Source organism: Epinephelus lanceolatus, chromosome 3 (assembly GCF_041903045.1).
Source record: "Epinephelus lanceolatus isolate andai-2023 chromosome 3, ASM4190304v1, whole genome shotgun sequence".
Lineage (NCBI taxonomy): Eukaryota > Metazoa > Chordata > Actinopteri > Perciformes > Serranidae > Epinephelus > Epinephelus lanceolatus.
The window spans coordinates 37,053,344-37,066,268 of NC_135736.1; the positions used below are offsets into that span (position 1 = coordinate 37,053,344).

At 38.8% G+C, this 12,925-nt stretch overlaps 1 protein-coding gene across 10 annotated transcripts in view; it reads right to left on the bottom strand.

Annotated features, from left to right (window-relative positions):
* tenm3 (teneurin transmembrane protein 3) overlaps positions 1-12,925 on the bottom strand; it is a 567,981-nt gene that overhangs the window by 101,824 nt on the left and 453,232 nt on the right. For 6 of the 10 annotated variants that reach the window (XM_078166323.1, XM_078166324.1, XM_078166322.1 and 3 more), the window contains 3 exons: positions 11,015-11,215; positions 7,791-7,976; positions 4,568-4,594 (listed from right to left, as the gene is read on the bottom strand). In XM_078166323.1, the coding sequence (XP_078022449.1) occupies positions 4,568-4,594; positions 7,791-7,976; positions 11,015-11,215 (414 nt within the window). The remainder of the gene's footprint in view (positions 1-4,567; positions 4,595-7,790; positions 7,977-11,014; positions 11,216-12,925) is intronic. The other 4 variants (XM_078166326.1, XM_033623072.2, XM_033623071.2 and 1 more) reach the window with 1 other exon arrangement.

The following is a 12,925-nucleotide window of genomic DNA, read 5'->3' on the forward strand; positions in this document are numbered from 1 at the left end:
ATTCAAAATATTTTTTTTCACATCTGTAAACAAAGAAAGATGTTATTGCTGCATAATATGATGATGAAAAACAGGGCATACAAACACAAAAGAAATAAATCGAAGTTGATCAAAGTTGAAAGCAGGAAATTCTGAGGATGTTAAAATTTTAAAGTTTATCCTTCAGGTGGATTCTAACCAAATCTGAGGGAAATTTGACACCCAGCGAGCTGACAAAAACAACAACTTCTCTTCAAAAGGAAGCTTTTTTTTGGCTTTAGAAATATGGATTCCTTTGGTCTTGTTTGTCTAGTCAGTGAAAAGAAAACCAAAATCACAGGTTAAAATCCATGTGAAAACACAACAGGTAGACAGATACACAGCGCACAAAGTATAGGGAGGACAGGGTGGTTTTGGACTGCATGCCTCCAAAGGCTATACTTTATGCCTCTGTTTGACATTCCTCGATCACAGAATAGACAGTGAGGCTGGCAATCAGAATAATAAACAGTGAGTATCAGAACCAAGCAAAGCCCAGCTGGAGAGACAGAACAAGGGATGGAGGTAAAGATGGAAGCAGAGGTGGTGGAAAGGGAGAGAGGAATAGAGAAGGGTAGGAAAGTGAAGATTTGGAAGACAGAAGTACAGCAGCTGGCTAAATACACCCATACATATATATATCAGGCTTGTGGATGCAAGACAAAACAGGAGTCACACACCTTGGGTTTGTGTCTGCTTGTGTGTGTGTGTGTGTGTTAGCATTATAATTTTGTGAGTATGTGCTCGAGTACATCATCTGTATAGTCTATATTTTGTGTGTGGAAAAATCAGAGACAGGGAAGTGATGTGACAGAAAAATAAAAACAAAAAAAAAAATAACTGCAGAAATAACAACAGAAGTATAACAATAAGACATTACAAAAAACACATACATCGAGAGTTTAGAAAGACTTAAAGACAGAACTTGAGAATAAAAAAGGAAAAGACAGGGATAAAATGGAATAAATCGAAAAACAAAGGAGGTTTCAGTGAACAAAGCAGAGTGTGAAGTGGTTGTATTTGGGGACAGTAAGGCCTTTATTAAGTCTTTGGCATGAATTACCTTTATATCCTGAGAATAGGAGAGGGCACGAGGGAGAGAGGGAGGAAAATTAGGGAAAAAAGTAAATCGAAACAAAAGCAGCACTGCCAAATATACTCTCTGTGATGGACAGATGAAGATGGCAGCCAAAGGAAGAGGAGGAGAGGAAGAAAGAGCTGGGATCACGGGAGTGCAATAACAGAGAGAGACACAGCAGTAGAACCTCGACAGAGTAAAAAAATAATCAATCAAATCTGCCTTAATTCACATTTAAATCACACAAGAGGGAGGAAGGACAAAAAGCAGCTGATATAAAATTAAAAGAAATAAACGTTTCACAATCAATATTTTAAAAAAATTAACCAGAGAAAGACTCTCAAACAACAATTTCCCCTCAAATCAAACACTGCGATCTAGCATCTTTCAGTAAACATAAAAGCAGCTGGGAGTGCAAAATAATACAGTTGCTGTCAAATAAAAGTTTGAGAGAATTTACTGTTAAATGACGCGCAAATTAGCATGTTTGAAGAAGTGGTTAGTGGAGGCAGGATCAAGCAGCAACCACCATGGCACATGTCCTGAGATGCAGTTCCTCTAATGACCACTAGATGCTGACTCTAAGAAAAATGTATAAGCGTGAACTAAGTTTTAAAGACATTGGAATTAACTTGTATTAAAGAGCAAAAGGTCCAATTGAATTGCATAATGGGAAGCATGGCATCCAGAATTTTTGGAGCTTGACCCAAATTAGACATCATCTTATAAGTCAGGATCAGGGCAGCTACAACTGAGGACGCTGAAAATTCGGGGAGGTTTTAGCAACCTGGGGGGTGTTTACATTCCACAGTTAACCTGAATTAAAACAATGTGGTTGTATGCCTCCATGAACCAGTCAAGTTACAGTTACAGTTTACATCCATGTCTGTCCAGACTCATATAACAGTTGACAGTGTTTTAAATATGGATGTCGCTGCTAAGAAGCTATGCATTCTAAAACAAAGATGCTTCACACACATCTTTCCCCCTGCAGCAGATCTATCCAACTGGCACAGTTTTAAGGTGGACAGCCAAGATTAGTTTCACTGATTTAGTGTCTGACCAAGGTTCTCCTCTTCTGTTCCTGAGTTATGATGCTGAATAACAGCCAGAAAAGTGCTTGTGCAGAGCATTATGAGGTCACAGTGAAGTTGACCTTTGACGTTTTGGATATAAAATGTCATTACTTCATCTGAATCTTTTTCCTTTTCGACATTTGTGTGACATTTTGTCATAATTAATGTACGAATCCTTGAGTTATGACCAAGCTTTTGAAGTCATAGTGGCCTTGACCTTTTACCGCAAAAATCTATTCACTTCATCCTTGAATTAAAGTTGATGTTTGTGCCAAACTTGAAGACGTTTCCTCAAGACTTTCTTGAGATATCACATTCATGAGAAAGAGACGATCCCAAGGCCACAATGGTCATGACCGCTGACCACCAAAAATCGAATCAGTTCATTGTCCAATCCAAGAGCATGTTTGTGCCAACTTAGAAGAAATGACCTTGAGGTGATCCTCAGATACTGTGTTCACAAGAATGGGATGGATAGACGGACAACCTGAAAACATAATACCTACTGCCACGGTTATCGTCAGTGCAGAGGCATAAAAACAGTCGGTCTACATTTTATAGACTAATCCCAGTATTTTGTAGACTGACCTCAATAAATATAATTTGACTTTTTTGGCCATTTAATAAATACAAAATAAAGTACTCATTATTTCCCCATCTGGCACCATCTGGTGTGGGGTTTTAGTGTTTCTAAAATTCTGGATATGGACGTGGTCACCCTTATGAGGCAATACTGTATGACTAGAGTGCTCCTCCTTTATCACACTCAGGTTGCTGCTTGGTCGTCTAACCTCAGCTTCAGGCCCACTCTCCCAAAACTGTGTGTTCTTGCCTCAGCAGCTGACAAAGATGTCAGCAAGGCTTCGAAAAGTCCTTCAGAAACTTTTGGCATACATCTCAATCACTGTATCCGAATTTATACCATTTAAAAGCAGGACACAATTCGGAAAGTCAATTAAGAAGTAGTCTTTTAGCAATTACAGCTACAAATAACCTTGTCCAATGAATATGACTAACAACTGTATTCAGTGAATGATGTAAAGAAAGGCCACTTTATAATCCAAAATATGTTTTCTTTTCATTGCCTGATGCTGCATTGCCTCTGAGCAAGAATAATTGAGCTCCTTATCTACAACATTCCCATGTTGCACAAAAAAAGGCTTAAAATCAGCTAAATTGATTTAATACTGTCACAGTACAATGACCACTTGCTTTGGAAATACTTGCACATACGCAAATGTCCTGTCTGAAATAACGTATGACTGACATGTTTAGCACAAAAGCCCACTGTGTGAGTAAGATTATGGTTGCTTAAACTCATTCACACACATGTAAGGGTACGGCTGTGTATAAAGACAGGGACAGGAGAAGAAACAGCTTACAGGAAAACTAAGCCTCAAGCAGAGCCAGGATTTCATGGTCTATACTGGACACTTCAGTATAATATTTGTCTGTAGTTGTACTAAGGTTGTCCTCAAAAAGTACAATATGTCTCAACTATCCCAAACACTAAGACTGTAGAACATTACAATGTCAAACATACGGTATCTACATGGGGATATGCAGAATATTAACAGTTCAATATGTTTTTGAAAGACCATTTTTTTCTTTTCAAGGGGGTTTTCAGTACCAGTTCTGTTTCATGCTTAATTTTCCCATTTTCTTGTGATCCAGCTTCAACATACTAGAAACTGGATCACGGCCTGACTTCTAGATAATAACAGCTGTACAGAAACCTTAAAAAATAAGTCATCAATGTCAAACCAATTCATAATAGAAGGCTAAAAAGCCAAAAGTCTAATGTTGGACATCAACACAACTCATTACTTTAGGGACTCCCTCCAATTTTGAACTTCTGATCTATATTTTTTTGCAAGTTTGATGGGAAAGAACAATTTGCAGCGCATTTGGTTGGGGGAATTTCAAGAAATTTGGGATAAACCTCTTGAGATGTATTCCCTTGTTTTTAAAGGGGGTCCAAGCATTCAAAAACTAAAAATGTGAAGCAACTCCTAAAGAACCCATGGACAATAAACAGAGAGAAATACATTCAGCTCACACAAACCACAGTAAGGTAGAACATACACATAACTCTCAAGGTTTAATTCTATTTTATCTGACGATATCTAAGTGTGCAACCCCAAAAGGCAAAGAAAAAAGCCATTGTGCTACGGGCAATATTTAAACCCTGAAAATGTTCAAAGCAACAGTAATGGTGCGTTTTATCAGAGCTGGCAAAATGATAGGGGGGATGATGGGGTGAAAACACAACATACTCGAGATATCCAAAATGTAAGAAGAAGTCTCGATAAATTACGCTAAGAGAAGAGCAAAAGAAGAAGGGATGATGAGAAAAAGCGAGTGATGAGGAGAAGAAGAGAAAAGAGCACAGTACCTTTTACTCTAATGTCCGGATTGTGAGCTTTAAGAACAAAAGGAAAAAAGAAAGGAAGAAAAGAGATAGATAGAAAGAGAGCGTTTAGTCGGGAAAAATAGGGAGTAAAATATTAAAAAACCCTCCAGTATCACCATCAGTGAGGGCAGCTGATCGCGTATGAAGAGAACAGAGAGAGGTAGAAATTCAATTAGACACAAAGAGATTCAGTCAAACAGAAAAAAGGAAAGAAACACAGACAGCAAAAGAGAAGATCTGTGTTATCCTTTATTATATTCACGAGACACCTCATTAACAATATGACCAGTGAATATTCAGGTTTAGGCCGACTACAGTAAATGTTCTGTTGACGTTATTTTCTTGATTGCACTGGCTTTAGAAAAAAAATTAAGGACATTATGTGAGCTGGAATATTTGTTGAAATATATAAACAGCCAATTAATAACTACGGAAACAGTCCTTCAGTGAGGTCACATTTTCCGGCTGACTCTAACATGTGCTGGTTAGAGACTGGAGGACAGAGGAAGAGAGCAAGCCTGTATGAATCCTCTCAGTCATACAATCCGTCTAAACAATCAAGCTGTTAGCTAAGCGCTCTAAATGGATTTCCCCTCATCTCACTGTTACTCTCTCAGCCTTGGTTTCCACGTGTGTCAGTGTGTATGTGTGTCTAAGTGACAATCACTGGAGCTAATTTGCAACTCTTTCCCAGCACTACTGTAGCTGTCTGTCTGTTTGACAACAAGTGAAGGGTTTGGTGGTGAGCTGAGGCTGCCACAAAGGACCCACTACTCGTCTGTTTCACTGTTTAAATATTGCAACACAACAGGATGGGGGTTTTCTACTTGCCATGGATTCTCACTTAAAAACTCAATCTCATTGTCAGTACTGTAGATAGCAAGCAGCACAAGGAAAGATAGTGTTCCTGCCATCGACGCTAAGCAACAGCTGTTCTTCAGTGGTTTGGTCTGTGTTTTAAATGTCAGAACAATCCAGCTCAACATTCAGATTTTGTGTGCTTGTGTGAGTGTGTCTTCTTGGGGGTGTAAATCGCAAGTTTCATTACAACAATATATCGATTCTTTGGACAACAAAACAATATTTTCTGATATCAGTAAGTTTGCCACGATACAGTTTTGATTCAATTCAATTCAAGGGCCTACGATTAATATGAGACAATATCTGTAAATATACTCTGTCTTTTTCTTGGCTGCTCTCCATTATCTGCCTGGCACTAAGCTGCCAGCATTGATTGAATGTTTAGGACGGAGTTGTGCTTGGAGGGAAAGGCTGACACAAACGTGACATGGGAATTTCAAAGTAAAGGCGCATCTTAAACATGACGATATATATATCAGTGTTTTCACTTTGAATCGATGTTAGTGTATCATTGATCATTGAGTTGATATATCTTTGTTACACTCCTTGCAGCTCTACGAAGCATTTTAATGTCTTTCAGCTCAATGTTCAAGTTTTATGGCCATAACTTTACTGTTTTGATTCAGTCTCACTGCTCTCATAAGAGGCAGCTGTTTTCAGTGAAAAGGCTCTAAAAAGCCCAGTGTACTCTACGTTCTCAGCAGCAGGAGGTGGTGGAGACCAAAACGGAGCTATCAGTCAGTAGCTGGACAGAAATACTCTCACTGAAAATCTCAATTCTAGTGCAGCAACCTGGATACAGCCACACATACATCAGGTTTATTTATTTGCAAGTGAACACAAATTCATATCACTTAATTTAACACTATATTTAATCTTGCACTATTTTATATCTTAGATTCCAATTTTGTTTTGACGTGTGATTTTCTTTTTTCTTTTTTTTAATAGATATTTAATGAGCATTTTTCCTTGCCAACAACTGCCTCTGTAATCGTTGCAGACATGATAACAATAAAGAGCTTGAACTTGATTTCTATTAGGGCTGCTTCCTTAGAGTTGAAGATTCTAATCATCAGTCAGAGACTTTTCAGGTCAAGCAGCACTTTTTTTTAACAGTCAGGGAGCAGTGTACTTCTGGGGTTAGCACTCCTCACATTCACACTGCTCTCCAGTACAGGTAGCTGCAACCGAAGACCCAGGGTGAGTCTGAGTGAGACGGAGGCAGCTGCTTGGAGGGAGAGAGGCTTTGCCCGATCAGGCACAGATATAAGGATGTCTTTAGCTTCTGCTCAAATGTGGTGAATTTACAGCTCACAGCAACTTAATATGATGTAGTCTCTGACTTTGGTTTAATGTATAGTGTCGACAAAAAATGTTGCCTGGTTGTGAATCAGTTGTTAGCGCAGTTAGCACGCATAGGACGTGAATGTTAGTGTCTCCTGAACGCCCTGAATGAAATCTGTTCAAACTCTCAAACTCTACATGGCAAAAAAGAAATGGATAGTCAAGTATTCATATTTAACAGCCAAATTTGATTCTTGGAATTCTCTTACTGCACTAGCAGTGTTTTCACTTCTTTTCAGAAAACAAGCTTTTAAGGAGTGACTCCAGACAGAAATGACCTGATATGCTTTTTGCAGTGTTGGTAACTGACACAGCCTATTGGGCTCACCCCCGGTAATAAAAAAGAAGTTAATATCATTCCCCAGTGAAATGGCCGACCATGACTGATTCTAAAGGACAATTCTGCTTTTTACAACCTGGATCTCATTTTTACAAGTGGCACTATCGTAGCTCCAGTTTTATTGAACGACAACAATAACCAACACAAACATGGACATCCATATAATTAGCAGCAACATTTTCCTCTTATCTCACCCTGGCAGCAACCATGGAAAAAAAGACTGTTGTATATCTGTCACGGGTTCAATCAAGTCTTATCAGTGAAGAAGGGTTTGCCTACCCACCAATTCTCAAGTTTCTTCCAGGTTTCTTGAAGGCTGTGTGCTACTGTTTTATTGTGTCCTACTGGAAACTGAAGTAAGTGAGTCATGAAGTAATGCCAGATTAGAGTATTTTCAGTGCAATCTGGCAACACAAAGGTAAAAAATGCTTTCCTCTCACTGCATTTGTACAAAGCACATAATATATGCTTTTCCAGAAATCCTCATTTCACAATTTTTTGGGAAACCATTGACAAGCACTTTCATGTGGAAGTACACATTTAAGTTTGTCATTAAAAGTTTGTGCATACTGAGAAACAGCTTAGTCATGGTCTCACTTTTCCTTCGTACATTTTTTTCCTGTAGTGTGTGTGTGTGTGTGTGGTGTCAGATCCACTTACCAATATTGCAGTGCTCCCCTGTCCATCCCTGGTCACACTCACACTTCCCCTCCTTACACACTCCGTTCTTGCTGCACAGTGGGTGGCAAGCCTTCTGGTCACACACAGTTCCTGTCCAGCCCTCCTCGCATCGACACACACCGCCATAACAGACGCCGTGGTTGCCACAGTCTACTTCACACACCTCTGTTAGAGACAGAAAGAACAACAATAACACACACAAGAAAACATAACACTAACTGCAATCTCTTTTCTGCATTTATTGGTTTATGGAACATCAATAAACCATCATAAATGACACTGTAAATATGCATCATGTGAAATAATATGCATCCTGACATTGCAAGAATTGTACCTGTCTTTGTGTGCCATCACACACAAAAGGCCATGATCAAGCCATAACAAATGGTGCATGTATTTTTTTGCATGTATGTAATTTATTTCATTAGTGAGCCTGTGTGTGTGTTTTACAAAACATTGGTACTTAATTGGATGTGTGTTTAATGTTTCTGACAAGACAATATTCAGCGTAACAGCTGAAGGCAACACAAATAGAAGTGAGAACACACACACACTTCTTTCCTCGTCTTTGTTTTTCATGTCAACCCATCTATTGCTGATCTGCATTCCTCCTCCAGCTTTTTTTTAATCTCACCTCTTTTTCTGCATCAACGCTGTCACTTGTCTTGTTGTCTCCCTCTCTGTCTCATTCCCTCTTTATCTCGCTCCCTTTCTACATCACCACAAAATAGAAAACTGTCTTCGCCAGAAAGAAAAGACAACATTGGTCATTTGTTTAAATGCCAAAAGCTGCTTGTGTTTACATTTTGCTGACAAGCGACCTCTTCTGGACGTGTTAATTATGACTCATGTCCGTCTGGAACCGAGACAGGCATAACGTGACATTGTTATAGCACCGCAAAAGCCTTCAGGGAGGAGGTCGGAGTGGAAAAATGGGTCAACAAAGCATGTGACTGTGACAACAGAGACCGCTGTTTGTTTACCATTTCCTACTGACAGTCAATTTTGGTTTCCTTTAACCGTGACCATGATCTTTCCCTGACCGTAAAGGGATAGTTTGGAATTTTTCAAGTGAGGTTGTATAAGGTACTTATCCATTGTCGATGTATCACTTACAGTAGAAGTCCCCCCAGTTTGGAGAAACAGACAGGAGTACCACCACAGAAGCTAAGCAATGTACTGCTGTGGGCAAGGGACAGCAGCAAAATATATTCTAGTCACCTAGAAAAATCTATATCAGTTTCAATGTATACTTTATTTAGAACTTTTTCACCACTTTACTTTGCTGTCAGACAACCATTTCTGACCAGGGACTTAAACTGTTGTATGCATCTCTGCACTCTTCAACAAACAGTCATTTTACCTCACAAAATGTGGGAGTTTTTGGTCTCAATCGATTAGTTTGTTTGTGAGACTTTGGTGTTTTGAAGGATTAGTTCAGATTCACCAATATCACACAACAATACAAACAAACTAAACGATCAAGGCAGTGTTAGACGAGAAACTCCTGTAATCTGTAGGGTAAAATTATTGTTTTTGTCAAATGCATTTCGAAAGGCACTGCCACATGATGTGCCAGTGATCAATCATTTGGGAATGCAATAACTAACAACTTCGAGTACTGAGTCATTCAGTTTTACAGGACTTGGTCAAAAAGGCAGCCCTTTGGTTTGCCAAATACATTTGGAAACATTTGCTGTCTAGGTTATGCTCTCTGGCAATGTTTTAACCAATTTAGGGAATTTAATATTCTGAAACTGAAGAGAAGTCAGGGTGGATGGTTAGGTTCACAAATCAGAGTACAGACACTGAGGCTGGGGTTGGCGTCCTGCATGTAGTTAGATGGAGGTAAATAAACGTCTTTGGCTAAGGTTAGGGAAAGATGATTTTGGGGAAATAACGAAAAAGTAAACATGTCCTGTCTCATGCTTCAAATAAACACTGACTTTTTAAACAATCAATCAAGACCGCAGTCTTGTCACAACCTTAATGAAGTGGTTTGAGTTTCCTGAATATATTTAAAATCATCAAACGCTGTTATATTGCGAGAAGCAGATGTTGTAGGGACAAATAAAAGGTTGACAGTGAATGTCATCACACGATTGTCTCCTATTTTGATTGAAAAAATGCAGTCCAGGTGCAATTATGTTTTCTACAATGCATATTTGCTATCACCAGGAGTATATGAATGTTATTTATAAGAGACAAGGTTGTGCTGTGGTACCACACAACAAGACTTCACAATGTTTTATGAAACTCTTGAGAAACGAAGAGAGAAAGTTCTCTTTTTGACTCTGAACTCTTTCAGTGATCAAGTCAAAATGGCGGCTGTGTCATGTCTTCCGGTATGGCAACATCTTGAAAAAGAGACATTTTTATCTTACTTATTTATCTACAAAGACCTTAAAAATGTATCTCTGCTACTTTTCATGTCGCCCAGTTTGTTGTACTCTGACTTCTTCCCACTGTCAAGAGACGGCTCTCCTGTTTGCAGCCTCTACGAACCACAGCTGCAGGGTGTCTAACACAGTGTAAGTCATCTTGAGACCATAATACTTCTATTTTAGCGTCTCTTCATTGGCTGCCGGATAGTTTAAGAATTGATTTAGAGATGTTACTGATTTTACTGTGGTTTAATATGGTTCTGCCGCGAGCTATGTCACTGACCTTGTACCTCCTCACAAGTTTAAGTGTAATATCCTCAAGCAAGGTTCTTCTGGCTGTTTCAAACTCCTGGCTAACTTCTAAAGGTGAACATGCTTTTGCCATCAGGGTATCTAAGCTGTAGAAAAGTACACTGCCTGTAAAACTAGTTGAAGCACTATCTTGCTTTAAATCTCCCCTCAGAATCATGTTTACAGGTATGAGTTTTGCATAATCAACTTGTTTTATTATGCCTCTCTAGTTGTTTTACAAGCTATGTATTCCATCTTTTATGCCTGTTATCTTAATTATGTTCTGCTATGTAATTGCTTTTTTGTTTTAATTTTATGCTGACCCTGCTCTTCTTTATCCTCTCTTAATGATTCTGTAGAGCACTTTATTAACTCCGTTAAAGCTTGGTGCACTTCTGCTTTTACAAATGCCATGAAAACAAAGTTTATTCTTTTAAGAGACTGTGTAAGAACAGAGAGAGGAACCGCATAGGAAGAAAATCCACACACCAGATTGTTACACCACAGGACATTAAACGTGACACACACCTAAAGAGCAGTCGGGCCCGGTCCAATTCTGGTCGCAGGTACAAGTGCTGGTCTCTGCATTGTGGGTGCCGTGACCTGAACACTGGTCAGGACACATGGCCTTGGCTATCTCACAGCTGGCTCCGCCCCAGCCTGGCTGACAGTGACACTCTCCATGGATACACACACCATGGGCTGAGCAGCTGGGGTCTATGCAGTCCACTGTAGACAGAGAGATGAAGACGGGGAGTTAATAACACACCAAAGAGTACATATTGTCATATAATAAACACACACACACACACATTAAACTTTGAGTTTTATAATGTTTTAAATTTCGTGCTGCATTGACTGATTTTACAAGGTAACTATTAAAGGCTGGTATCTCTCACTGAGGTCGTGCCTTACATTCTAAAACCAAATTGCACATAATGAGCTTCTAAAGCTGATTAGGACAGTTTTTTAAACTCAATATCTTCAATTATGACCGTTCTAAAGAGAACATACAATTAATTCAATTTAATGAATGATTTAGTATTGCTCCAGCAGAATTATAATCCTTGCAGTATGGTTAAAGCTTTGAAACTGGAGAGCATCATGATGTAATTAATCAGTGTAATACAAACGTGGGAAAAATGAAATGAAAAATTTGACATCCTTTTTTGTGGTAGCTCATGAAATATTTATTAGGGGGGGATTGCACTGTAGCAGTTCTGACCATAGTATTTCTAAAATACTCCTTCAGCCCTGTGTGTATCAAAGCTAAGATGATCCATGATCTGATGCAAAAACATTACACAACAACAGGACACTCTGCATTCAAAGCTAATGTGATTTGACTTTGCTGTGATTTGATATTTGATCAGCTAATGTAATAAACTAAAGAGAAATGAAGATTCATTATCTCAAACCACTAAATTCGGAAGAACTAAAACATTTTGGTAACATAGTAAAAATGGCAGTTGTATACTAGGTTAATGTTGTCCATTTTTTACCCATGTTCCTCTATTCGGTCGAGACTGAATGTGGATAGAGAAACCAGATACTCTCCACACGTGACACACAGAAATACTCTTTGAATAATAATTTGCATCCAAGTAAATCCCATTTTTGAGAGGGGATCTTAGACAAGACAAGCCTGAAAATGGAAACCAAACAAAACAATGAGCTGGAAATGCTAAAACTATGAGTAGGTGATTTCACACTAATTTAATCCATTGTTAATACACAAGTAATGCTTAGAGGAGCTTAAACACAGAAGCATCAGATGAAAAACAACAGGACGACAAGGATGATTTGTTAATTGGACAAACAAGTGGAGTTGATTACATAGGGGTTTAGGTGCAAGCAATATAAAAAAATAAATAAATATGAACGTTTAACTTATGTCTATGTTATGAGCTTTTATAATAGATATGAGTCATCCATAGCATGGAAATAGTTAATGATATTTATAGTGGGAAGGTTCTCTGATGCCAGCAGTGAGATTCTTTTTGAACTAGCTGCCATTAAAGATCTGCACAAGGTATATAACATTATTGCACAAACTTCTAGACATATCTCTGAGATGCAGAGAGGGTAACATGACATCAAAGCAATATTTTTTGACACTGACACTGCATCAAATGGGCTGCTTGTAACACTGAGATGCACTCCTCTGCAGTTCTCAGCTGCTGTGAGTTCAGTGTTTGGTTTGCTTGTCTGTATGGTTGAGCTTGATTTTCACAACCCCCATAAGTAAAACTGTGGTCCGATGTTTCCGGCAGACCGACTGATTGAATGAGAGGAGCTAAAGAGAAGGAGCTGCTGGTGGACAAAGTGAAGCACCTAGCAACCCAAATTCTGGACAACCAAACCAGAGCTATAATGCCACTGAACATTGTTCTTTCAACAAAATAATGCAAACTGTATGTTAGATTTTCCTTGCACAGG